Source organism: Arvicanthis niloticus, chromosome 6 (genome assembly GCF_011762505.2).
Source record: "Arvicanthis niloticus isolate mArvNil1 chromosome 6, mArvNil1.pat.X, whole genome shotgun sequence".
In the NCBI taxonomy this organism is placed as follows: Eukaryota; Metazoa; Chordata; class Mammalia; order Rodentia; family Muridae; genus Arvicanthis; species Arvicanthis niloticus.
The window spans coordinates 62219313-62246817 of record NC_047663.1 but is presented as its reverse complement, the minus strand read 5'-3'; the positions used below and the strand labels follow the sequence as shown (position 1 = coordinate 62246817).

The 27505-nt window shown below is 46.7% G+C and overlaps 2 protein-coding genes across 4 annotated transcripts; one reads left to right on the top strand and one right to left on the bottom strand.

The window, feature by feature from the left end:
* The first annotated feature begins 374 nt into the window (after nt 1-374).
* C6H1orf35 (chromosome 6 C1orf35 homolog) lies at nt 375-5215 on the top strand. Of its 2 annotated transcripts, XR_013111551.1 has the most exons (8): nt 375-735; nt 881-926; nt 1018-1097; nt 1174-1246; nt 1348-1433; nt 2066-2197; nt 2312-2582; nt 4887-5215. XR_013111551.1 is itself a non-coding variant. In XM_034504661.2 (7 exons), exons 1-7 carry the CDS (start codon nt 491-493, stop codon nt 2427-2429), a joined length of 780 nt encoding a protein of 259 aa, XP_034360552.1. In that variant the 5' UTR covers nt 375-490; the 3' UTR covers nt 2430-4276. The 2 variants fall into 2 exon arrangements, 1 of the variants encoding a protein (XP_034360552.1); XM_034504661.2 differs by lacking the exon at nt 4887-5215 and having other exon boundaries at nt 2312-4276.
* On the bottom strand, nt 3531-20077 carry Arf1 (ARF GTPase 1). 2 transcript variants are annotated; one of them, XM_034504662.2, is made up of 5 exons: nt 19919-20077; nt 5431-5614; nt 5228-5338; nt 4922-5046; nt 3531-4813 (listed from the first exon to the last, which is right to left on the bottom strand). In XM_034504662.2, the coding sequence occupies exons 2-5, from the start codon at nt 5576-5578 to the stop codon at nt 4652-4654; spliced, it is 546 nt and encodes a 181-aa protein (XP_034360553.1). In that variant the 5' UTR covers nt 5579-5614; nt 19919-20077; the 3' UTR covers nt 3531-4651. The 2 variants fall into 2 exon arrangements, with proteins under 2 accessions (XP_034360553.1, XP_034360554.1); XM_034504663.2 differs by having other exon boundaries at nt 19803-19961.
* Between the last annotated feature and the right edge of the window lie 7428 nt (nt 20078-27505).

Here is a 27505-nt window from a genome sequence, read left to right as displayed (position 1 = left end):
GTTGATCTGTTTCTTGGCGACTTTATCTACCCCTCAGTGTTCCATGAAGTTTTGCCATTATTTAACTTAGTTTCAACAGTGACCCTGGACCTCAGGCCTTTAGAGTAAGCACGCTTGGCTTCCCAGGAAGCAAGAGACCAGTCTCTCCTGGTGTCACTAAGGTTTTGTGCTGTCCCACTCCACCGAGATTCCTAACACAAGCGTCATCAGGTGGGATAGCACAGCCGCCTTTTCGAGAGCTAATGCGCAGGCGCACGTGGTAATTTGGCTGAAGGATGCGCCAGTGAAACCCTGAACGCCCTTTAGAAAGAGGACCTTGATTGAGTCGGCCCAGAATATGCAGTGCGCAGGCGCACGAGCACTTAAGCGAGAGCGCAGGCGCGCGCGGGGGCGTGAGAGTGACGTCACGGCGAGCGTCCGGAGGTCGAGTGCTGCGGGGAGTCGGACTCGGGAGCGTAGGTACTGAAGGCTGTGCAGCTGCTCCAGCGCCATGTTCGGCTCCAGTCGCGGCGGCGTGCGTGGCGGGCAGGACCAGTTCAATTGGGAGGATGTGAAGACTGACAAGCAGAGAGAGAACTACCTGGGCAACTCGCTGATGGCGCCAGTAGGCCGCTGGCAGAAGGGCCGCGACCTCACCTGGTACGCGAAGGACCGCGCGCCATGTACCGGCCCGAGCCGTGAGGAAGAGCTGGCAGCCGTGCGCGAGGCGGAGCGTGAGGCGCTGCTGGCCGCACTGTAAGTGCCTGGGCTGCGGGGCGACCGCAAGCGCCGGGGCGGGATCTGAGTGGCCCTGGGGCGGGGCTGGATGTGGGCGGGGCACGGGAAGGAAGGGGACCGAAGGACCAGACTCTTGATGAGCATTCCCGACCCTCGCTCGCAGTGGTTACAAGAACGTGAGGAAACAGCCCACCGGCCTGAGCAAGGAGGTGAGTCTGAGATATGGGTTCGAGGTTCGCAGGGTGGTTGGGGGTCCGTCTGTCCCAGCCTAGAACCTCCTGTCCTACCCCGCTTCCGCAGGATTTCGTGGAGATCTGCAAACGGGAAGGAGACCCTGAGGAGAAGGGAGTGGACCGGCTACTGGGCTTGGGCAGCGCCAGGTTAGACCAGTTGGGGAGTCCGGGACAGGACTGGGCGGTGATTGAGAACTGTCATCAAATGCTCTGTCCCCTACAGTGGCTCTGCGGGCCGTGTGGCGCTATCTCGAGAAGACAAAGAGGCTGCCAAACTTGGGCTGTCTGTGTTCACGGTAAACCCTGTCAACTCCAATGGACAAGATCCTGGGGTTTGGAGGTGTCTGAGATGAGGACTCCCTGGGTGTCCCTCACCATAGCTACTCTTCTTATACAGCACCACCGTGTGGACAGCGAAGGCCCAAGTACTGCCCCATCTGCTACCAGGAAGAAGCCTCGTGCTGAGGACAAGGCCGAACTGGAGTAAGTTGAGTCTGCACACATAAAGGGGCAAAGCACTGCCTTAGATCTCTTAGTTTTACTGAGGTAGGTGGGCCTCTCTCTCTGGGCTAGAGTCTCAGTAGCTGCCATAGGTAACCCAGCAGGGTGATAGGTACAAACAGGAGGGTGACACTCAGGACCATGATGCTGGCCAGTTTGGTGGGAGGTGAAGCAGTTGTAGTTGGCTAGGGTGGTGGTGGCACACAACTTTCTTTAATCCTAGCACTTGGTAGACAGAAGCAGGCTGATCTTAGAGTTCTCACAAGTTGGTTCCAGGCCTTGGGATTTAGCTGTGTATGGCTGGTTACTTCTACTTTTGTGTCATCTCAACTTTGTACTTAGGGAAAATAATGAGTTCCAAGCTAGACAAGGCTGCATAATGAGAACTTGTCTACAAAGAGAAAGCCCACCTAGGTTGGCAGCATTCCAGCAGTCACCTGTATGGCTGTGGAGCCAAGTATTAAGCTCATTTACAAATATAAACTCACAACATGTAGAAATCGCCAGTGCACAATGCTATGGTACGGACACTGCCCTATACTGTCTTTCCCTGCTGGGTGAGTCTACTCCACTGTAGTCCTTCAGGCTTAGACCCTTTGTATTGTTTCTTCCAGTGCAGAGAGCCATAAGAAAAGCAAGAAAGAAAAGAAGAAAAAGAAGAAGAAACACAAGAAACACAAAAAGAAGAAAGACAAAGAACACAAGAGGGAGGCTGACAGCTGCTCATCGTCTCCCTCTCCTGCCCGGTAAGCTAGGCCAACTCTACCTGGGGCATTAAGGAAAGCTAGCCAGGCCAGATGTGGTGCATGGCAGGGTCAGAGACCCTTTCTTGAAGTGTCTGGTTGTCCTTGTCTTCCTAGGCCCAGACACCAGAGACATTCTGACTTCTCTCCCTGCTATAAGAGGAAGCGGGAACATAGCCAGGACAGTGGAAGGAACCCATCCTGCAGAAGACAAGACAGAAGCTCTGATGACTGAGAATGTGGCTAGACCAAAGGACATCAGAGCCCTGGTTGCCCTGCCCAACTCTGAGCTCTGTGGGGTCTACAAAGCAGAGCCACCGGATGCCAAGTGGCTACCAGCCCAGTCCCTACTTGCCCAACTGACTGTCTCATTCCTATCTGGGATAAGGCAGGTGGCTGCTCCCTGATAGAATTCTGAGCCAAGCTTGCTGGATCTTAGGATCTATCTTGCCATTTGGAGGCAACCACTCCAGGTCATAGAAGTGGGTCCTGGGTTACCAGAGCCTAGTGGTTCTGTGAGGGTAGTGCTCTTGCCTTGTCCTCTGGCCAAGGAAGATATATAATTGCCCAGGAGACTGTAATGCCACAGTCCAGGCCCTTGAGGTTTAGGGGTGTGTATTACTGATTCTACTTTTTTGTATCAGCCCACTTTGTACTTAAGTAAATGTATTTTAAAAGAGTGTATTATCTCACTGAGGACAGGTTAGGCTGGGAGCCTGGGGCTACCATCCAGTATACCTAAGGGCACTGGGTATAGGGACCTAGAAGTTGGAAGAGCAAACTTTTTGTGGATCTGAATGCATCTGCTGTCTGAGAGGTTCAGTAGCCAGGTAATAGCAATTTTAGAGCCTGCGTGCACACACTGGCAGACAGTAGAAATTAGGGTTGCTACAATACAGCAAGTTCTGATTGTAAAAGCTATTGTGCTGGCAGTGTGTACTTTTAGGCAGGCTCCAAAGTGTCCCTGAGACTCAAGCTGTGGCTTCTTTGATGACCTGTGCCCCTGCAGGTAGCCACCTAAGCGTGAGAGATCAGTTATCTAAGACAGCAGCACCTCACAGGGGTGGAGGTCAGTCCACGTAGGCAGGGGCCCACTCAGGATGGTAGACTTTGGATCTTCTAGTGGTCACACCTACCCAGAGACACATACTCCAAGGCCAGCTGCCTTAGTTGTCACCAAAAAAAAGTGCCTATAAGACATGAGGGAAGCCAAGACATCCAAATCTCACCAACCCCCACTAGGGGCTTGAAGGACACCTGTTTCCTGTAACAGGAAAATGGCTCTCAATCTCAGGAGGCAGCCTGGCAGTGGTGGCACTGACACACAAGCCCATCAAATAGTTAAGAGACTTTATTCTAATAGCTATAATTACAGTGCTTGTCGAAATGAAAACTGAAAACAAGTATACAAAACAGTTGATTACTAATTGTGTATTGAAAGCAGTAAGAGGTTCCACGACACCAAATAAACCAGTTCTGAGATTTCCCCAAGATAAATTTAACAGCTCCAGCTTCTTCAGTGTTTATCAAAATACAAAAGAAAAAAGTAGAGGTCGTCTTTCGATGGCAAATCGGACCCTTGCAGGCTGAGGGAGGAAGCTACTTCACACATGGAGATGGGGGTGCTCCAGGATGTGGGTCTGTAATGGACCGACCCTCCCACCTTGCACGCACTCCTGCTGGTGAGACCCAGGCCTCCTGCCAGCGCGTCCAAGTGGGCCCAAGAGTAAGCTGGGTATGCAGGCTGCCACTGGGCCCGGCCACACACTACGTACAAGCCAGGCCCTGCAGCCCACAATGGCTCCCAGCCCACCCCTAGATGACCGTGTGAGCACAAGTACAAGCACAATGCTATGGAATGCAGGTGACCCAAAGACAGGCGAGTCACGGGGGCTCTACTGTGACCATGCAGCGGATGGTGGTTTGTTCGTCACCTTCTCTCCTGTTCCCCCAGGGAAACAGGTGATCTGATAATTAGCATTCAGGCCATTAACTGCAAAACCTACACTAGGCATAGTCTCCGTTCTGTGTGTTCAAGTGTTCTTGTCCTGTATTTTTAACTATTTTTAAAAAATGCACTGAGTTTGGGTTAAAAACCAACCACCAAATGGATACCGACACCAGTCTACAGCCCAATGGCTCCCGGAGGCCAGGTGCCCCTATACCCAAATCCCTTCTCAGTACTGACAGTGAGTTGATTCTCTTTTTACAATAAAAAAGCTAAGTAATATTGCATAGGAGTACCAGAAACTGCCTCAGTGGAAACAGAAACTATTTACATTAAATAAAAACCTGGCTGCAGGCTGCGTCTGCACATGTACAGCACGGTGCGATGCACACTGTGACCAACCCATGGAGACAGCTTCTGGCACTCAGGACCACAGAGTCGCACGTTTGCCACATGAGAGGAAAGCTGAGGGCGGAGAAGAGGAAGTGAGGGGGAGGGAGGGATCTGGTTCACTTCTGGTTCCGGAGCTGATTAGACAGCCAGTCTAGTCCTTCATAGAGCCCGTCCCCGCTGGTAGCACAGGTAGCCTGAATGTACCAGTTCCTGTGGCGTAGAGAGTGCAGCCCCAGCTTGTCTGTGATTTCGGCCGCATTCATGGCATTGGGGAGGTCCTGAGGGAAAGGAGGAATTAGTGCCAGGGACCACAAGCAGGCAATCACCCCTCCTCTTTCTTCTCTGATACAGGTTTTCCTTCAGGGAAGGACCTTGCTGGTGCCTACCTGCTTGTTGGCAAACACCAAGAGAACGGCATCTCGGAGCTCATCTTCAGCTAACATCCTCATGAGCTCTTCACGAGCCTCGTTCACACGCTCTCTGTCATTGCTGTCCACTACGAAGATCAAGCCTGAAACATGGCCACATTTCTGCACATACTGAACACTTCCCACTGATCAACCCATAGGCTCTAGATCCAATCCTCCCACCAGCTTCATGCCCCAAAATGGCAAAGACCACAAAGCCCAGAGAGCCAAGTATATCCCTTTGAGGCAAATAAAAGGAATCTAGGACAAGGACTGGCTGCTTACCTTGGGTGTTCTGAAAGTAGTGGCGCCACAGCGGCCGGATCTTGTCCTGGCCACCGACATCCCACACAGTAAAGCTGATATTCTTGTATTCAACAGTCTCCACGTTGAAACCTGGGGGGCAGGGTTGCAGCTGAGGGTCCTCTGTACTCTAGATCCCCACACCCAACCCCTACCCTGGCCCTGGCCCTGGCCCAGCTTCTCACCAATGGTGGGAATGGTGGTCACAATTTCGCCCAGCTTCAGTTTGTATAGAATTGTTGTCTTCCCTGCAGCATCCAGGCCCACCATGAGAATGCGCATTTCTTTTTTGCCAAAAAGGCCCTTGAAGAGGTTTGCAAAGATATTCCCCATGCTTGTGGACAGGTGGAAGCGATACTGGCCAAAGACCTGGGAAAGAAAAGTGGTTCCAATCCTGCTATGTGCTGCCAGTATGAGCCCCGTGGCAGGTCAGAGATACCTACCTAGGAGTCTCCTGCCCCAAGCCTTCTCATATCCCTCCTGAAATCTCATAGGAGGATGGGAGTCAATTCAATCCTAGGTCCCAGGTGGCAGAAAATAACCCTGCCCCTTGCCCACCACACTCCCTAAGCTCCCCAAGGCCACACACATCAGTTCAGGAAGGCATATATACCACAACAACCCCTTGTCTCCCAAGTCTAATCACTTGTCAAAATGCAGGGACATCTAACTACAAGCATATATACTCACACTCTGGAGCTGGCACTAACAAGAATGTTTTGAGAGACACGGGGTCTCTTAAAACCTAACAGAGCTCTTCACAAGAACAGAAAGAGCCACCTTGTATCTCTATACTTCAAAGTGTCAAAGTACTCACAAATTGCAACTAAAGAGGACAGTCACACCCTAAGCTCAATACTACAAGCCAAATGTTCCACCAGCCCCTGGTGGCAGCAAGACAAGCCCACCAGAACTGTGATGTCACCTCTCTAGGCATTTCTGTCAGCACGGGTCATGGGAGACAGTTGTTAAGACAGTGTTCTATCTCAAGTAGCCCAAGAAGGAAGAGACTCACACAGTAAACCATTAGCAGCACATCTCTTGAAGACCTCCCTATAAAAGAGGATACTATGAGGATATGCACATGTGAGGATGTGTCCCTGCAAGGGCATATGCATATTTAGTAGGTCCACTGGAAGAAAAGAAACACTAGGCAACTTAGCTGGTACCAATTTACCAGGCCCTATCAAATGTTAAGGGCTTCTGGAAAGGATAATAAGGCTTCCCTGGGTCTGGCCTCACCATTTGGTGGCCACTTTGATCTTCACTTCTCATCCAAATGGATTTACTGCTTGCTTTGTCAAATGCCCAGTTAACTCTTTAAAAAAAAAAAAAAAAAGGCCATAGAGCCTTCAGAAAGTTTGTGTATTATCGAAGGCTACTGACCCACAAGGAAAAAGAATGACAAGGCTTCCTTATATATTGTTCCTCTGTGCTGCCATAACAGAACATCACAAAGTGGGCAACTTAGCAAAAACAAATGAGGTAGACCTCCCAAATCACAGTCTGGCAGGTTGGCTGTCTGGCTCTAAGGTGAGGTTTTCAACTGTATCCTTCAGGAGAGGAATGCCAGGATCTCATGTGGCAAAGTAAGTGTGAACTTACTTTCAAAGTCCTCCTCCTGATGGCCCTTATTCATTCTTGAGATTGGAATTTTAAGAACCAAACACCTGCCCAACATCATTATTGCACTGGGGTTCAATTTCTCATATACAAACTTTGGAAAGTACATTCAGATCACATTTAGTATGTGAAACACAAAGGATTAGTAGTACTATAACATGAACTACACACAGGACCACCGGGCCTGCTCTTTTTACCTGCGGGTGTGTTAAGGGGCATTCTGTGAAAGAAATCTATTCATCATTCTTCAGGGTTCAGTTCTGTGACACCTTATTACACTGTGAAAACTGTTGACTTTTTAACAGTCACCTCCACTAGCCACCGTTAAGCAGGCTTTACAAAGAAAACCTTCCATTTTTTTTTTTTGGGGGGGGGGAGAGTACCCACACAAGTTACACATTACATTGTGTTGTTCAGTGGGCTAGACCCAACTTTCTAGCTGATGTGCTGGCACCATGTTCCAGGTATGGCCTACAAGACCCCTTCATCCAACTCTAGTACCCTCCAGACAATGTTCTCTTTTTAGGTAATGTAATCAAAGAGTTATACAGTATGATGCTTATGTTTAAGCAGATGGACATTCTGTACTCCTTAAAATCACTGCCCATAAGGGAATAAAAATATCAGGACACAGAAATAGGAGGTGTTGAGGACTGCATACCCAATTCTTCACTTTATCAGCTAAGACAGAGCAATAATGATACTTTTAACACTAAAGGCATTTTACTTCATATTTGTTTACTTTGTGGGTTTTTTTTTTTTTTTTTTTTTTTTTTTTTTTTGAGACAGGTTTCTCTATGTTGCCTTAGTTATCCTTGAACTCCCACTGTAGAACAGGCCACCCTTGATCTCACAGAGCTCCACCTGTCTCTGCATCCAAAGGCTGGGATTAGAGGTGTGCATCACCATTTCACTTCTTATGTACTCCTTCCTCAGGAAGCTCCCAGAAGAATCCAAGGATGGGTTGAACAGTATAGAGGCCAAGGTAACTAAACCTCAACCAACTGAACACACTGGAGTCCCTGGAACATTTGTCATGGATAGAATCCAGCTGTGAGTACCCTCAGCCCTTCATGGAGTAGGGTCTGTGTAAGAATAGCTGAACCACAGAACAGATGTAGGGGCACTTCCAGAATGCCCCAGAAGATATGAACATAAGCAGCTCCTCAAAGCCTAGCTTCATCTCTCTTTAAAAGCCTCTGACAGAGATTTCAAAAAGCAAAAAGAGAGGTTTTTTGACTGGAAGCAAGCCAAAACAGGAGACAGACTACTTAAAAGAAAAGCCACCAGGGCTGGATAAACAGCCCAGAAGTCTTCCAGAGGAACTGAATTCAATTCCCAGCACCCACATGGTGGCTCACAAGCTTCTAAAATGGGATCTGTTACCCTCTTCTGTCATGCAGGCATACATGCAAATAGAGCACTCATATACCTAAATAAATAAATCTTAAAAAAGAAAAGCCACCACAAAAAAACCAACCAACCTACCAAACAAACAAAAAACCCAGGGTAGGGATGGAGCTCAGTTGGCCGAGCATCCATGAGGTCCCTAGTTCAATCCCCAACACTACATAAACAGTACCCTGGTGTGCATGCTTGTAAACCCAGCACTAGGGAGATAGAGGTAGGAAGGTCAGAAGTTCTGCCTCAGCTACTACTCAGAAATTTTGAGACCAGCCTAAGCTACAATAGACCTCAAAAATAGTATGAAATATGGTGTCTCATGCTTTTAATCCCACCAGCCAGGAGTCAGAGGTAGAAATCTAGGTGTTGAGTCATGCCTGGAATCCCAGCACTGATGGCAGCGGGCACCAGCCTGAGTTCAAGGCCAGAATGGTCTAAAAAGTAAGTTCCAGGTCACTTAAGAGACACAGTGAGACCTTGTCTCAAACAACAATAAAATACCCCAAAGCCTGAATGTATCAGTACAGATGTCCACCAAGTAAAAACAGGATATTGAACAAAGGAAAACGAGGGACACAAAAAGTTCAAAATGAAGGCTCCCAGAAAGCAGAATAAGAAAAATATAAACACAGGAGGATGACAAAAGTATAAGGCTAATCTGGAACATATAGTGAGAATGTCAAAGAAAAAGAAGGAAGAAATCTAGGTGTTGAGTCATGCCTGGAATCCCAGCACTGATGCCAGCGGACACCAGCCTGAACTAGTCTGAGACCTTACTGTAGAAAACTAAGAAACAAAACTAATTACCAAACAAAGGAGGAAGAGCATGAAGACAACAGGAGAGGAAAGTGGAAAGAAGTGAGAAGAGAAAGAAACCAGATGGACAGGACAGATTAACAAGACTAACTACAGAGAGAAGACTCTTTGCTAGGCAGGAGGAGCACATGCTCCAAGAGCTGCTGCCTGCTGCCAAAACACTCTGTGACAATGACAATGCAGTGCTGGTGGGAGGAAGACTCTCAGGCAACGCTCTTTAAAAATTCTGAGATTATGGCTCTTAACCTTTAATTCCTACCAATTATAGATAGTTAAAAACAATTTCAACATGACAAGGCATCCCATGAGGATCCAAACCAGGCAAAAGAAAGTGAGCCCAAGATGAATTAAGAAGAGAGTCATTAGATGCCACAGAGCAGGAAGCACTCAAGTACAGGGGAAAAAAAAAAAACCCAAGGAGGCAATACACTTAATTTATTTTAAACAAAAAGCTCCACAGAAGCAGGTAACTATCTGCTCAGCAATCAGTTGTCCATGCAAAAAATTCTACCTTCCTTCCAAATCAACACATCACAAATGGTTAACAATGGAGAAACAAAAGGGATCCATCAGTGGGGACTAGGGTGTGCCAGGGGGGCTTGGTGAGGCAGAGGGACATCAATTTAGTTCTTTATGTTCAGATGCTGTGTAGAAACCAATAATGGTAGCGCTCACTACCCATGTATGAGCAAATATATGATTCCAGCAAGGTTGAAGCAGAGTTCAAGATAATCAATCCTTAACTATAAATAGTGGGTTAAGGACTATTTATACATGAGACCCTGTTTTAAAAAGAAAAGCACACCTCCCCCGCCCCCAAATCCAGAGGAAAATATGGGGAAAGGATATGTGTACCCCTCAAGTCCCTACAGCAGTAGACAGACACCCTGAATAACTGTGTCTAGTGGTGGGGACCTCAGCCAAGTTTGACTGCATAGCTGCATGAGTGCCTCATTGTCCATGACTACTGTTATCCACTGCTGCTTTCTTGCATGTGATCTACATGGCCCACAGCTGAGTGTGCTGGGCTTATTAACCTGCCTTCTCTGTGGAAAGGCCACGAGAACCACAGTGAACATTTTCTTTCTTTTTTAACAAGAATTACCAAAGGGAGAAACAAACATACAATTCAATGATGAGCTTCAGATTTAAGACATTAAACAATGTAAGCGTGTAGATTCAACCCTGCTATTCACACAGGCAGATCTAATAGGCACTTCTGTGTCCTCATGGGGCCCCACCCACTGCCTCTAGAACAGATCCAAACCCAAGGGAGCCTCCACAGAGAGAAAAGCCTAGTGGCTACAAGGGCCAATCACCACCAGAGGCTCTGAGTACAGGCCCCAACTGCTTGAAGCCCAGTTAAGTTGCTGTCACCTTCCCTCTACAATCCCACATATAAGCTAAACCTGCTTTTCAGGTTCTTCTGCATTACTCCATTAGCAGGCAGTGAAAACAGACTTCCCAGAGAGACTCTTACTAGTTTATTCTGCCTTCCAAACCACCAGAGGGAGTGCCTCAGGCAGGAGGTCCCACAACCACTAAGTTAGATGGGGTCAAGAAAGTTCATTCTTTGGGGAGTCAAGGACAATGGTTGAAGCACCCTCTCTGTAAGTAGCAGGGCCTTCCTGGTCTCTTAAGTAAAGGTGAGAAAACACAACTGAGTCCACACCTATTCCACAATGAATGAATGAATGCAACCTGACTAGTTGAACAGGAGCCAACAAGGAGGGTCGATCATCCTTCCACAAGACTCAGAAAAAGCCAAACAACCTTCTCTAAATCAGACTGTGAAGGTTTGCCATTTTCCTCCAATTATTACCACTATTTTGAAAGAATCCCAGTAGGAAGAGAAGTTTTCTGCTCTGGACTGCAGACTCAACAGAATGTTCTGTTCTGAACAGGACTCATACTACCTAAATGAAAAATCGGTGAAGTCTTAGGAGTTAGTTCCTTATAGGGGGCTAGAAAGATGGCTCAATGGGTAAGAGCACTTACTGCTTTTGCAAAGGACACCAGTTCCATTCCCAACACCCACATGACAAGCTTAACGCCATCCAGTTTCAGATGTGAAGCCCTCTTCTGGCCTCTGCAGGAACTGCATGAAGGGACAACACAAAAACACTGGAGCCAGATCCTGCCTCAAAAATAAAGTTTAGCCACATCCATTAAGTGTATATTCTCAGCTATCACGTTTGAGGAAATTTACCAAATCTAAAACTTTTCTTAAAGAACTTGAACACAATATAGAACACTTTCTAACTAAAGTTTTTAGAGAGTACCAGTGCTCCAAAAATCAAATACAAGAAAGCCTGCAACTTAAAAAGGGCTTTAACATGGCCACATGTTGACCTCTGTACACACTGATTTTTGTACAGCAACAGAGACTGAGTATGTCTCCTCCTACAGCCTCAGGTCTTCACATGCCTCTCAACTAAACATTCCAGACTTCTAGGTCTGGTATGTTCATGCAATCCAAGTACTGCTCTACATTTTGTCATTATTTCATAAAATTTACTTAAGAGTAAAATTGAATGTGCTGATACTAGGACAGGAAAGCACTCCTGTAAGGGCAAAACTGTGACTCAATCCAACAGTTCCAGGATAAGAGCTGAAACACAAGCACGTTCTGCACACGGCCTCCTCGAAGCTTCTTCAGGGGAGGGGAAACCCACCAGGTCTGATTTGTAGGTAGGATGATGAATGAAACTGAAGTTACAGCATGCTTTGCAAATTTACGGTGAACCCCCTACAAATCAGCATGTATACCCACACTCAAGTAAAACTCTCTGAGCTAAGTTTTTGAACTATAGTAACTAGAATGCTGAACCTCATCTTTATATTGCTTCTCCCTTTATTTTTAAACATTACCATTTCTTAACATAACTACCCTCAAAACTGACAAACACATTCACAGCCACATTAACTCTATACATCAGCAGCTCTAAGCAAATGAAACCAGGCTGTCACTGTAACTAGAGCTACAGTAAGGAATTTATGAAACATCATTTTTGAGACTTATTAAGGCTCCAATGGGGAAACATCTTGCTACATTATTTGTGTAAATCTTTTTGGAGCAGATACCTACTCTTCTGTGTCTTGTCTTCCTCTCAGTAATAGAATCTGGACTTGTAACTGGAATCAGGGCTTCCAGAATAAAATGCACATTCTGGAGTTTCCTGCAGCACTGCATACCTATAGGACCTACCTAGGAGCCACAGAACCACACCCAAACACAGTAGTTCTCAACCTGTGGGTCTCAACCACTTTTAGGGGGTCATGTATCAGGTATCCTGGATTCACAATAGTAACAAAATTACAGTTATGAAGAAGCAATGAAATAATTTTATGGTTGGGTGTCACAACACGAGAAACTGGAATAAAAGGTCAAAGCATTAGGTAAGTTGAAAAACACTGCCCTAACACATACAGCTGCCATATTTCTACTTTGGCAGGAAGTACAGATGGCCTCTACTTATCTCACTGGAAAAACTCCAAAACTAGATACAGAATTGGAAATAACGGCAGAACATTAGGTTTGCGCCCCCAAACCATAGACAAAACAAAACAAAACAAGAAACACATCTAAAATGGTGGAAAGCACAGTATGACAATGCAACCATTCTGAAATCAAGGGACGAGGCTCAGCGTGGTCCCTCCTGGTGACCCTATAGTCACTTTTTCTGTCTTCATACCTTAGCCCACTCAACATGACCACATGACTGCTAGCTTAGGATAAGTCTGGTGCTTCTAAGGAAGTCCCTATCCTGACACCTTGAAAGGGCCAAGTTAGCTGTATCCCTCAGACCCTAGCCCTTTACTCTTTTCTTGAACACATATATGGAGCATGCAACTTGTGTATAGGAGACAATTCCAGCTGGCTATAAACAGGTGCAACTTATTTTGGTCACAGAATGGAACTGAGGAGAAATGATCCAAGATCATAACCTGATCTCCCACCTTCAGATCCACATCTATGTTTGCTAACATGCACATACTCATGAAGCTGAACCTCCAAGTGGCTGTGGCTTCTCAATGGCCACCCCTGCTCCACTGGTCTTTACAGAGGGCAAAGTAGGCACAAAGCCAAGCCAAGTATCACATACCCACATATAACACCACCATCCCTGGGCTCAGGAGAAGCAGGACGACACAGAAGAGCATTAATTTCTGTTGAAAGGCAAATCAAAGTAACACAGCTTTGCCAGATTACCTCTCTGAGCTTCCCCCATGCCCAGAAAACGAAAACACACAGGAAAACACACACACACACACACACACACACACACACACACACACCCCAGTGAGGCCAAGGGATCTGGACCTGGCATCCCAGAAGCCCTTTCTGACACTGAAGAAAAAGGGAACTGGAACAACCAACAGCTAGCTCATGGCACTTTCATAAAATCAGCTCTTCCTCAAACCAACTACAATTAGCAGGGTACTCTTATACTGAAACTCAATGTTAATGTTGCATCCAGCCATACTCTGGACAAAGTCAGATAGCCACTGGAATACTTAATGAGTTTGAATAAATCAATCTTCAAAATTTGACTTTCACTATCACCATGGCTCAGATCTGTAATCCTAGCACTACAAAGGCTGAGGCAGAAGGACTGTCCAGAATTCAGGGCCAGCCTGGGCTACAGTTTGAGATTGTCTCATGACGACAAAGACAAAGAACTAGAGATGGTTCAGCTGTTAAGTACTGCTCTTACAGAGGGCAGAGCTCAATTCCTAGAACTTACATCAGGCTGCTTATAAAAAGGTTTGTTAATACAGCTCCAGAAGGATCTGACACACAATAGCCTCCTTGAACATCTGCACTCACTTCATATTCATATAAAGACACACACACACATAATTTAAAAATTAAAAAAAGTATTAATACATCATTTTTAATTAAAAAACAAAACCCCTTATCTCTACCTTAGGGAACTTTCATTCTGAGGGTAGGAAGTGCCCTGCCCCTTCTTTTGAAAAACTTGTTCTTCAGGAAGAAACAGAGGAGTAAGAGTGTACAGGAAGGCTGAGCTGTCACTAGGCTCCCTTAGCTTTGGTCCTGCCCCACCCTGCTGGAGTGAGGCAAACACACAGAAGAACAAAGACCAAATCCCCAAGTCTGCTGTCCTTGCTGAGCCTGGTACTGCTAGCCACACACCACAAACTCCTATTTCCACACCATCCCAATGTCAGAAAAGCTTTTCTAAAACATTCTAAAAGTTTTTTCTCTAAACCAGACACCTGTTGATGCCTCTCCTTAGTTTTCAGAGGCCTCCTCTTAGTGCATTAGCCACTGCCCCTATTTTCTGGGTAAGTAAGGTTTACCCATGTTTCCATATTCAGCTTTTCCATCAAAATCTCCCTCCTTCCCAAATTTCCACCCAGTTCTTCAGACCCAAACCATGGAGACTTGCTGCCTCCACTCCCCACTACACTACAACAAATGAATTAATCAGGTGCAACATGGCACCAGTACTGTTAGGACCCTCACATTTAGTACCTATCTATGAGAAATGTCTGGTGCCCACCATACCCTCAAAGCCACTAAGTAAGTCTGCCATCTGGAAAAGAAGCCAACAGACAACCTGACATTTGCACAAGACTGAAGATCCCCATGAGCCTACCCCAACAATGACATCACAGGGACACAAAGGAAAGTAACTTCTATCAAAACTCTGCTTTAATGCTAGGCCCAACCATTCCCATACAAAGGACAGGGGGTGGCTGGCTACTGAGGCACTAAATGCCAACCATAGCAATCTCAAAGACATCCCACCTCAAAGAAGTAATTTTTTCCCTGAAAAATGAGGACAATTTTTGTTAAGGTGCTGAAGAGAACAAAATGCACTATCCTTGACTTACAAGTTAGTTAAAGCTGGGTTCCTGGAAGACTTGGAACATCTGTTAACATTATGCCAAAGAAAAAGCTTTCTCTTCCTGTGATCAAGCTTAGGCTATCACACAGGGATTTTCCACCTACATGAAAACCACACGAGTGGCTAAGTGCCAGATATACTGCCTCCCTACCTGATAGAACCAAAAAAGGGTTCCCACAGATTTCAAAATACCCTGAGGACTACAAAGCTGCTTCCGGGACTAGGGCACCCTCACTCTAGTCCTACCCTCCCATACAGCTCCTGGCAGGTTTCCAGTACACTTACTGAGCTCAGAGCCCTTCTGACAATTGTCCTGGACTACTAAAAGGTCTCTGGTTCCTTCCTCAAAGTTGTCAACCCTTTTCTATCATATCCCTGCAAAAATGTCACCTTATAGGTGACATTTCTACCTCCTTGGATAGGCAACACCCATACATGTTGTTTTAAGGAGGGGAAGAAGTGGAATCTCTCACTGAGCCTGAAGTTCACTAATTCATTTGGAATGGCTTACTCCCAACGTGCCGTCGATCCTCCTGTCTCTGCCTTCCTAGTGCTGGGATTAGAAGGTCTGTGTGTGAATGGGAGGGAGGGGGGTTAGTCCTCATGCTTGTGCAGCAAGTACTTTACTCATGAGCCAACTCCTTAGTTAGTCCCCTTTAAGACCTACATTCACGGCAGTGTAAATTACATATATTTAGCCAGGCATGGGAATCAGAGGTAATCAGATCTCTGTGAACTCAAGGCCAGCCTAGTCTATATAGTCTAGGATGGTTTAAAATGAACATTCCAATACTATCCATGGACAAGTAGCTTTGTGCCCAATGCTAAGGCTACCATTTCCATCTTCTTCCACTAGGCCCTTATAGGTACTCCTTTTATCAGAGGCAAAGGCAATGTTGTTTTTAAAAATTAAAAAGTTTAAAAGTTGAAAAAAAAAAAAAGGCCCATGGGATATTAAAAAAAAAAAAATCACATACCTGTGGAGAGGCTAATCTTAATGACTTTCAGGAAAAATCTACAGGGCCAACAACAAGGACTGTTGCACTATGTTCAAATTGTGCTTCTGTGTAAACATTCCTACATCTGTAACTTTTGGAGATTTAGGGGGGTGCACAGACCTGGGAACTGAAGATAAAGAGAAGGCACAGAGGAAGCAAGGTATGTATGCATCAAACTTACTCTCCAGAACTAACAGCTGTAAACACATATTTCAGTTAATCACATCGGTATGTCCAAAGTCCGATATGACTTGACATAAGAGTAATGTTAAAAGCTGAAAATAATGCCAAGCAAAATTTCACCACCGAAGTCACTAGAAGACAGGAGTATGTAAATACAAATGTCTGGATTCAAACAAGGATGAAGTGTATTCTTATCTATAGAAGAACAGGAAGCTTCAGAGAACACTCACACTTGAGGCCACCTAGACCTGCCCTCACTCTCATTCTTCAGCTACGAGTCTCACTAAATCTAGAAGCCCCTTTCTTGTCCACACGCACCTAAACTATACCAACAAAATCAAAACAAAACAAAAAATGTGTTAGAAGACACCTAGAGAATCTAGGCCACAAACGTTCCTGTGTCAGTATATGGTACTGACAAAAACCAAGAACCTTTTTGAAAGAACTCTGGTTAAAGCATCCTATTTAATAAGTATACGTACCTTTACAAATACTAATTAAGAAGATTTTTTAATTCTATCACACACTTCTCAATTCCTGAAACGTCCAAAGATAATAACCAAGTCCCACGAATGCTATACAGAAGTGATTCTCAGATCCTCAGATATGGGGAGCCATTGGCCACCTGAACTTAATTAATCACCCCCAACTGCCTAGCATGGTGGCACACAGCTGTAATCCCAGCAGGCTGTAATCTCCAGGTGAGGCAGGAGAATCTCAAGTTTACGGAAAATCTGTACTACACAGTGAAACCCTTCCTGATGAACAGCACCAATAAAATATTGGCCTGTCTTCCTATTTTCTGTCATTCTGCTCTTATCACTTAAAACTTGCCCTCTTATCAGGTCCTGCAGAGAGTGCCACTGCTTGGCTGCTGACAGGCTACTAAACTGTTACCACTGTGAGTAAAAAGTCAGGAAACAGTATCAGATCAGAGTGTGTGGAAGATGGGTTCTCATCAGTCTTACCACTATCTGTAGCAGGACAGGGGCTGGAACTTGGGTGAACACCTAAAAGGTCCCCCTGGAAATAAAGAGATTGAATGTGCCTACACTAAAAAGTTTTCCAGCTAATCAGGTCACTTGACCCACCTGAGAGGGCTGAGTTACCTTTCAGGACATTGATGAACTGCACAAACCAGTTATCTGTAATCTGTATCACAATCAATATCGGACACAGACCTTGGTGTGTAAATATGGAATCCCAATATATACACACTCCCACTCCAACCCTCATCCCGCTATCTTTAACTTCTCAAGAGGCAGTGTCAAATCTTCAATAGTAGATATAGCACACACACAAAAAGATGCTCTTGCTTGTCAGGTCTCAACGCAAAGAAATTTTCATTTTTCTCTCCTCACCATCTCTGACAATTTCTTGAATATAAAAGGTCAAAGGGATTCAAGAAAGCCAACAGGAAAGACCATGAATGACAGACATAGCAGCCTACAGCAGGCTGGGTCTGATGGGCTCTTCAGTGGAAACGAACAGCCCTTGTGATTAAAAGTAGATGTAAACCTTTACATCATAGCCAGGAGGTGGTGATTTATGTCTTTAATCCCAACACTTGAGGCAGATTTCTGAGTTGGAGGATAGCCTGGTCTTCAGAGGTAGTTCCCAGACAGCCAGGGCTACACAGAAATGTTACATATTAATGTAACATTTAATTCTAAGAATCTGAAAAAAACATCGACCCAACAATTTCAAACCATTGTGACAAGCTATTGCATGAACTTGCACAACAAGTTTTTTCTCTTGGTTAGGCTGCCTGACACTGCGTTACCACAGCAACTGCTGGTCTAATTTACCTTTACATAAAAAAAAAAAAAAAAAAAAAAAAAAAAAAAAAAAAGGTATTTTGAAGCCTGTCTGGTTCTGGGCAAAGAAAGTAGCCTAGTGGAGCAAAGATTCTGGACATCCACTCTACAAGGTGCAAGAGACATAGTGGACATCCCAGCTGCATGACTTACAATGGGAACTGTGTGTGAGGGCTCAGAACTAGTTACTGCTACTTTCCTTCAGGATGAGTAGACTGAGTATGAGTCAGCTGTTATTCACACCGTCTTAAACCTTGTGTGCAGTGCTAGAGATCCAAACCAAGACTTCCTGCAGGCTAGAAAACCACTCTCCGATCTAGCTCCTAAACCTTTCTGAAGTAGCAATTCTGTACTCTGCCTCACAAGCAAGAGAACAATGTGGTGATCCAGTGACTCAGACCCATTTTCAAACCTAAGCCTAAGTGAGAGACATCCCAATAAGGGAAACCTTTATGCCACAGAGACAATGTAGCTCCAACAATGTAGTCCACACATCTGTGACTGGCCCTTACACCACACAACTCTGGAGAAACAAAGAAACCAGGTAGTAAATCAAATCAGGTGTGCATCAAATCTCACAGTCTAGGTTATTTCTGATAGTGCTGCTCAAAGCTCAAAGGTGAGGCCATTACAGTCACCCATGTCAGACACTGTAGATACTGGTTAAGACAGAGGGGAGACATGAGGCCAGCACACAAAGCACCATGGCATCTCACTAGTCTTCTGTCAGACACAGCAGAAAACACCAGAATCAGCCTGCAGGAAAAACTGCTGACCGCTAGTTGTGAAACAAGAACTACAACAGACTATTCCAACATGGGTTATGGCATCGACTACTGGGCTCTCCAGTGACTTCTGGGAGCAAGAGCACCTGACTCTTCCTTCCCTGACAAAATAGCCACTTGCTGTTTGAATGAGAGAATTCCTTCTTGATTCGAGCAGATTCCCTAGCATTTAGCATTTGTTATATGAAGCTAGACCATACAATATATGTAGCTAGCTACATTACAATCTGGCATGGCATGACCACCATGAATGGACAAACAGAATTGTGTACTGGATCCGGCCTCTGTACCTGCAGATTGCTCAGAGGCTGGGAGCAGGTTATTCCATGGGCAGGTTAAAGATTCTCCAATTCAGAATGGCCTTTCTAATCCACCCAAAAGTGCATAAAGGGAGTCAGCCAAGAGGCGAAACAAGGCTCAAACCCCTACAGAGTCCACCGGGCTCTAGAGTGCAGACCCTAAAGCAGACCTCACCGAGGATATACGGGGCCCAAATCACGACTAATTGGGGATCACAGTGGGCATTCCGGGGTCCTCTGAGATCCGCATAAAATCCCAACATCCAGTTCATCAGTTCGGAGCCCCTGTCCGACACCTGTCCCTTTCCCAACCCCCCCTCCTACAACTTCAGTTCTCCAGGCCGACAGGAACCGGACTCGAGAGACAGAGGAGGAAGACCTCGCCACCCGAGTGACCTTGACGACGTCTCAGAGCCACCCCAGCCTCAGTTTCCCCAGGCCCAAGGTTCATGCCGTATCTGAAGCTGCCCGCCAGCCTTTAAGAAGGGAAACCCCGTGACCCCTGAGCCCTGCTCCCCGCTACCGGTCTCCCGGGCCGTGGAGCCTAGGAGAGGCGCAGAGAGGAACAGCAGGAAACCTGGCTTCCTGGAGAAGAGCCGGCGTCCTGGCCGGACTTCCGGGCTGCGGCCCGCGGCGGGCGGCCAGGCGTAAGGGCCGCGGAGTGGGGGAGGGCCAAGCGGCCGTGGGCGACGCGGGATTTGGGGGCGCCCTGATCCTCTGTCCGGCCTGCCGCCAAGCCCACTGAGCACAGACCTCAGGCCGCCCGACCAGGCTCGGTCCTTAGCAGTCACAGCCGAGCGCCCCTCGACTCCCTCGAGGACCAGCCCGTGGCCTCCCAGGTTTCGGCCTCAGAGCACCCTGCGTCTCACCTCCGCGGCGGCTGCTCCCAGCCAGGCGTTGGTTTCGCTCCCACAAGATGGCGGCGCTGACGGCAGCCACGTCAGCGCCTGCCGCGGGGCACGCCGGGGGAAGAGGGCGGGCACACAGGAGGCCCCGCCCCCACACGGATAGCGCTTGCGCGTCTGCACTCAGTAGCCTTCACCGGGCGGAGCCGAAGTCGCTCTGTTTCCGGATCGGGTCCCGGACCAGCACACTGGCTCCCGGGACAAAAATGAGCAAGGGTGTGGTGTATGGATTTCCGTGTCCGCCGGCGCGTGCGCACGCGCGCCTTCCTGCGGAATTCCAGCCCATTCCGCGGATGCGGGGGTTGAGGCCAGTAAGCTTCTAGAGCGCCAAGGTCAGAGTGGCAAGGTCGTGTCAGCTCTAGGGGTTGTGTGTGTCTTTCTCAGAGTACCCCAGGGTCTCTTATATTTCATCTGAGCAGGGGCATTGAAGAGAATGATGTGACTGACAGATGGCCAAAATGAGAAGAGGTGCAGGCCAAATATCAGCAAGCACTATGTCCCTACACCGGTCTTGGACCCGTGTTCACGCTCAGAACTGACTGAGAGGACCAGAGACCTGCATGGGCATAGCACTGCCTCACAGGCAGTGATGGGTGGCCTCCTTCAGGGTGCAGGTGAGAAGGAGGAATCTGTTAACTCTCCCCATCTATGCAGGAACCAGGCCCAGCCTCTGTCTTCCCTATTCAGTTCTTCCACCCCATGTACTGTTGGGAGGACTCCCACAGGCAGGAGATGTGAGGGACCTGGGAGATTCTTTTGAGCCTGGAGCCCTATCTATTGAGCTGGCAGGAGGCAGTTCTGTTACCTGGGCCTACTAAAGCTATTGTGTCCAGGCACAAGGTGCAGGGCATCCTAATTGTATTTGGGGTTGAGACCTCCAGAGTTTTCTCCCCAGAGTTGTGGGCACTGAGCCCGCCAGGATTCTATGCAATAGTCACCTTCTTGACCCTAAACACATCCCTTTCCGTTGCTCAGGGCTCCATTTTTAAATGCTGCTTCTGTAAACGTGTATGGGGGTACCTTCCTGATCTCTCCCACTCTCAACACACAGCAAGTGTTTATGCAAAGCCTTGGGTGGTGCTGCCCGCTACACACATTAGGGAAAGGTCAGGATATCTCCAGAGGCCTGTGATTCCAGCCATGTCAGAAGCCTGTCTTAGCCTTATGGGTAAGGAGACAAAGAGATGGGATGTCCAGAAAAACCGCAGGTTAATAATCAAGAACCAAACTCCGTTTCTGTACCTAAAAAGGCAAAATTGTGAAAAAATAGAGACAGGGTAGTAGTCATTCTATTTATCCTAAAGTGACCTCTGTACATTTTAGTCCTGCTCAAAAAGCCACTGTGTACCCCGTAAATAATTATTTGTGTCAGTTAAAATTTAAAACAGCCATTGATACTTAATATCCACATGTGTAATGGATAGTACATTTGAAGTGGACCCTACTACTAAAACCTAGACAGGCTCTCCCCACTTCCCCAGGTCAGTTAAAGCTCCAGTGAAATTTTCATATTGCACGTGAACTTTGAGTGTTAAATTGTATATTCACTTAAATATAGTTTTTCAAGATTTATTTATCTATGTATGTGAGTGCCTATAAATATGTATGTATACCGTCTGGGTGCCTGGTACCCAAAGAGTCCAGAAGATGCATTGGAGCTGCACATGTTTGTGAGTTACTATGCAGGTTCTGGGAACCAAACCCAAGGCCTCTACAAGAGCAGCAAGTGGACCTGACCACAGAAGCACCACTCATCCCCATGTGTGTATTAAAAGGAAGTTGGACAACTGAACTGAAGAAACAGCTCATACTGCTCTCACAGAGAGACCAACGTTCTGTTCCGAGCTCCTAGCTGCCCATCAATCCAGTCCCAGGGAACCTGAAGCTTCTGGCCTCCACAAGCACCTGCATAAACGTGCACGTGCACTCTCTCTCTTAAAAAGAATCTTGCTGGGCGGTGGTGGCGCACACCTTTAATCCCAGCACTTGGGAGGCAGAGGCAGGAAGATTTCTGAGTTTGAAGCCAGCCTGGTCTACAGAGTGAGTTCCAGGACAGCCAAGGCTACACAGAGAAACCCTGTCTCGAAAAACCAAAAAAAAAAAAAAAAAATCTTAAATTTTTAAAAATATTTATTTTCTAAAAAATATAATCTTTAAATTTTTTAAAAGAAATAGAAAGCCAAAGAAACTTTATTTTGGGGGAAAGAGTTTAGCAAGTTGGAAAAAAAACTATGGAGAGACAAGATGGGGTTTATGTAAGATACAGTTTTGAAAATGGTAAAACAGATTGCTCTATGCCTACTCCCAAGTGAAGAAACATACTTCCTTCTTTCATCTGTGCTTCTGCTTTGAGCCCTGTCGGAGTGGGTTGTTGGGGGGCTTGCAGACGTATGTGTGGGAGCCCTGAGTGGGCATGTCTAGGGACAGACCCTACCAGGAAATATCAACTGCTTGGATAAACTGAGGCTAATTGTTCCACAAGGTTGCTTAGAGACCAGGAGTCCCTTTTCCTATCTGAGGTCCCTGGATAAACCAGCTCTGGCCAGGAGGGGGCGAGGTGAGTTGGCTGAAAGAAGGTATTCATGTGGCGGTCCTGGATCCTTCAGCTACCTGTACTGGGAAGCTAGGAGTGCCTATAGCCTCGAACCTCCCCTTCAACTGATTATATGCCAGGGAAAAGTTCAGGCCCTTCTCTTCAGACTCTCCTACTCCTAAGAACCTAGTCAGAGGCATGGTTCCTCAGGTGCCTGGCCTCACCGTTCTGCCAGTTGCTAAAGAGACATGGACACCTAGAGTAAGACCAAAGACAGGAGGCAAGACCCAGTGAGAGGTGAAAGGAACTGCATGCCTTGAAGACCCCATCTTGTCCCCGAGGCAGTTTTTGCAGTCTCTGTATATAAGATGGATGGCATTCACGCCAGGCTACTGATGCTGAGAGATGTAGAAATCTCTCTCTCTCTCTCTCTCTCTCTCTCTCTCTCTCTCTCTCTCTCTCTCTCTGTGTGTGTGTGTGTGTGTGTGTGTGTGTGTGTGTATACACATATGTGTGTATGTTTATCACATTACATACATATGCACACACACATCTGAGGTGGAGCCCACTGAAGTTTGACCTCCACACCTCTTTCCCTGACCCCTTAGGGCTCAGGTGCTTTTACAGACTACAGTGTCCTGTGGGATTCCTATGCCAACAGGGAGCTCAGCGCTGCACCAGGCCACCTAACCTGTCGTGAAGGTTCTGTATGCTGAGCAGTGTGGAATACAGCTCTGTAGGATTTCCTCATCTCCTCTCCCTGCTCTTGCGCTCTTAGGAGGAGCTTCTGAGCCGGCTGACTGGCTAAAACTGCAGCTTCACGGTGCCCCTAGAGACAATCTTTGCAGCACTGAGTCTCGTTTGAACTCCACTTGGTATTTTGTCTTATGTTCATACAATCAAAACTCTGGACTCTTACCACCTGGTTACAGGTGGAATTTAGCTAAATGACTTCCCCAGAGGGAGAGCTACAGGGAGAGCCCTGCCCTTCCCTAATTCCTATCCCACTCCCTTCTCCAGGCCTTGAAAACTGAGAAAATTTTTTTTTCTGTTTTTTAGAACATAATTCCTAAAATCCTACGAATCTGCTAGTGAAGTGTAGTTGTCTGTGCTGATAAGCCCTCTGCTGGCCAGCAGCCCCCCCCCCCCCCAGCTACCTGGGGGGGGGCCTGTTAACTGCAAGACCTGGACTGGATCAGAGGGTGGGGACCCTCATCAGCCTTATCTCAGCCCTCAAAGAAGAAGGGCTGGAAGTTGAGTAGATCACTGCTAGCCAGTAACTAAGTGTCCATAAAACCCCTAGAGATGGATGGGCTCAGTCCCAGGAATGGAACATGTGAAGGGTCCTGGGGGACGGTGGCCAGGGAGGGCATGGAAGCCTTGTCTTTTCCATATACCTGACCTCTTGCATCCTTATCTGTATTCTTGATAGTTATTCTCATAATTAACCAGTCAACACAAGTTCTGAGCGCTGCTTAAGCAAATCAGTACAACCCAAGGAATTGTCTAGGAACTCCCGATTGTTTGATTGGTTTATTGGTTTTGTTTTGTTTTGTTTTTTTCTGAGACAGGGTTTTTTATGTGTATCCCTGGCCTTCCTGGAACTCACTCTGTAGACCAGACTAACCTTCCAACTTAGAGATCTGCCTGCCTCTGCCTCCTGAGTGCTGATATTAAAGGTGTGTGCCACCATGCCTGTCAGAACCTGGGGTTTATACTGGTAAGCAGAAGGAAAGATGATACACTCTGGGGCCTACTTCAGCACCAAAGTGGGGACATCTTAGAGACTGACTCCCCCTTCCCCAGTTCTGAGATCTGATGCCCCAGATAGATAGCCTCAGAGCCAAATTAAGTCAGAAGACACCCTGCTGGTGTCTACTGCTGAGGAACAAGCTGCTTTCTGGTGAGCAACAGTCCCCACACCTTTTGGGATCCCAGAAGTCTCTTGTGCTTGCTGTGATATGAGACTACTGAATAAACTGAGAGTTGTTTTTTTTTTGGGGGGGGTGTTTGTTTTTGTTTTTTTGTTTTTTTTTTTGTTTTTTGGTTTTTTTTTTTTTCTGTTCAAGATCCATCTCCTACTGCCTGTTCCAGGACAGTTGTGAAGGAACAGCTTCCTGCTCACTCTCCCTTGCCACAAGGGGGTAGCCCTGTCCTGAGTCCCAGGCTTGACAGGGACTTCTTCAGGGAGTGTATGGCCATAGGATGAGCTCAACCTGGGCCACCCAGCCGTCCAGAGAATGACAGGCCAGGTCCAGAAAGGGAAAGCATTGGCTCCAGGACCTTTCTCAGTTTTAGTCCCTTTAACCCTCTTGCTTCTCGTTATACTTAATCCAGCCTCAGTTTCCCCGTCTCATGTATAGCTTCTTGCTTAGGCCAAGGTTTCTGCTACTGGAATGGTGTATATAGCTGTGACCTCAGTTCAGCTCTGTCCAGGAATAGTGCCTATCTTGGTAGGCTATCTCTGCAGTCAAGGACTGTTTTCTTTCTGCTCTTGGCTTCGTATCACACCTGAGTGGTGGTGCAGTGGTGGTGAGGTGAGGGCCCTCACAGTGTACTTTGGCTTTATCACCCTCTGTGGTAGCTCCAGTTTCATCCCCTTCTGAATGCAATAGACTGCATTCCCAAACAGCAGTGTGTGCAGGCAGCAGGATCAGGCTTATTTTTTTTAATTTGATACACTATGACTAATATATATATATTGACAAAGTACAGTGTGCTACCCGCTGAATACTGCCCCGTGTGGTATTTCCAGCTCCTCAAGCAGTCACCGTTTTGGTATTAGAGCCTTTGGGCTCTCCCTTCACATCTCTCTCTCTCTCTCTCTCTCTCTCTCTCTCTCTCTCTCTCTCAAGATTTATTCAATTTTATGTATATGAGTACACCATTGCTCTCTTCAGACATACTAGAAGAGGGCATCAGACTCCATTACAGATGGTTGTGAGCTACCATGTAGTTGCTGGGAATTGAACTCAGGACCTCTGGAAAAGTAGTTGGTACTCTTAACCACTGAGCCATCTCTCCAGCCCCTCCCTTCACATCTTTATGGAGAACAGTGAACTAACTGCTGTGTTCTTCCCACCATCCGGTGGAGTAGTGGAGCTTACTCCTGCTGCCTGCCTGTACCTTGGCTTTCATCATCCAGTCTCCCTCTGTCCCTTCCTTCCTGAGCATCGAGTGTCCAGTATTGTACTGTCTTCTGGAAGGTCAGCCTTTCTCTTTCATGAGTGAGAACACACAAAACTTGTTTCTCTGTAGCTGGCTTTTTTCCCTTAAAATAGTGTCTGTTCTGTCCACACTGCAGCAAGTGAAGGGATGCCATCTTAGATTTAGTGGCTGAGTCCTAAAACTTGTGATCTCTGTCTCAGATCTGAGTTGCCTTAGTGATCAGAGGATATTTGCTTCACAAGCAACAAGATTGGAGTCCAGATCCACAGAATGCAATGTAAATGCCAGAAACACACATCAGCCTGCTTTAAGTGCAGCATCAGAAGGCAGAGGTAGGGGGATCCCTATCTTAATAAGATAAAATGGGCTGGAGAGATGGCTCATTGATTAAGAGCACTTGCTCTTGCAGAAGACCCAGGTTTTATTTCCAACACCCACAAGGCAAATCACAACTGTTTATAACTTCAGTTCCAGAGGATTCAACACCCTCTTCTGACCTCCAAGAGCACTAGGCACACATGTGGTGCACATACATACTTGCAGGCAAGACACTCACATAAAAATAATAAATCTTGTTTTAAAGAATAAGGTGGCCGGGCAGTGGTGGCGCACGCACTTGGGAGGCAGAGGCAGGTGGATTTCTGAGTTTGAGGCCAGCCTGGTCTACAGAGTGAGTTCCAGGACAGCTAGGAGTACACAGAGAAACCCTGTCTCAACAAAAACAAAACAAAACAAAACAAAAAAAAAAACAACAAAAAAAGAATGAGGTAAAAGATCAGTCAAGGAAGATTTTCTACGTCTACCTTGGGCTCTGCATGCACATACACACATGCATTTACACATGTGCAGACACTCATACATACACATCCATGCCACATACACATACCCATGAGAAAAAGGTAGTGGGACAAGAAATTGCAGGCCTCTCTGGGTCACATCAGATCTGTTGTAGGAACCTGAAAATCATTTCTGTTGTCTGCTTAAATTAAGTTGGGAGAACACTCAGTTTTTATTTTTTCATCTGAGGTGCTAAAGACAAAAATATTCCAACCCTTAAGAAAACTTACAGCTTCATTGTCTGCATTGGGATAATAAAATACATATTACCCCACAAGCGATGTGCAGCATGCATATAGGTGTTGGACAATGACCTCTTTCTTTCATCATGATGCATATGTATCTCAGGCTCTTATAAGATCTCCTCAGCTGTCTGGGGGAGGTTCCTGCTGTGTGCAGACAAGCTTCAACCCTGCTGTGCATATAGACATTGGCCAACAGTGGGCACTGCCTATTGTGTGTGTCTCTGATCTGCATGTTGTACGCATGATAAGAGAGTCTGGAGCTGGTCTGTACCCAGGTAACCTGGAAGCTCCCGAGAAACCTTGGGCCTTTCACCTGGAACTTTCTACTCATCAGGTCCAGGAACCTTCATGTCTAGTTGTTCTGGGATGATCAGGATATTGTCCACTCCAGGAAACATTCTAAGACAATCTGTGGCTTGTGGCTGTCTTCCAGATCAGGGACCTACCATTCTAGGACTCCAGTGTCTGGCCAGAAAGGACCCAGGGACTTGGGGGAATGAAACTGTGGATCTCAGGAGTCTATACCTGGACTGTAGAGGTTCAAGGTAGACCCCATCTGAGCCTGGGATTACTAGTACCCAGCTCAGATTTGGGGGAATTTCTCCATCCACAGGAGGTAGCATGAGCTCCGCATTGGATCACCAGCTCTGTCCACAGAGAGTAGCCATCACTTGTAGCTCAGCCACTGTCCTCTGCCCCAGGCCTTGAGGGGTGCATCCTCTGGAAAACCATATGTTAACAGTCTTGTTTCCTGTAGAACAGGAACCA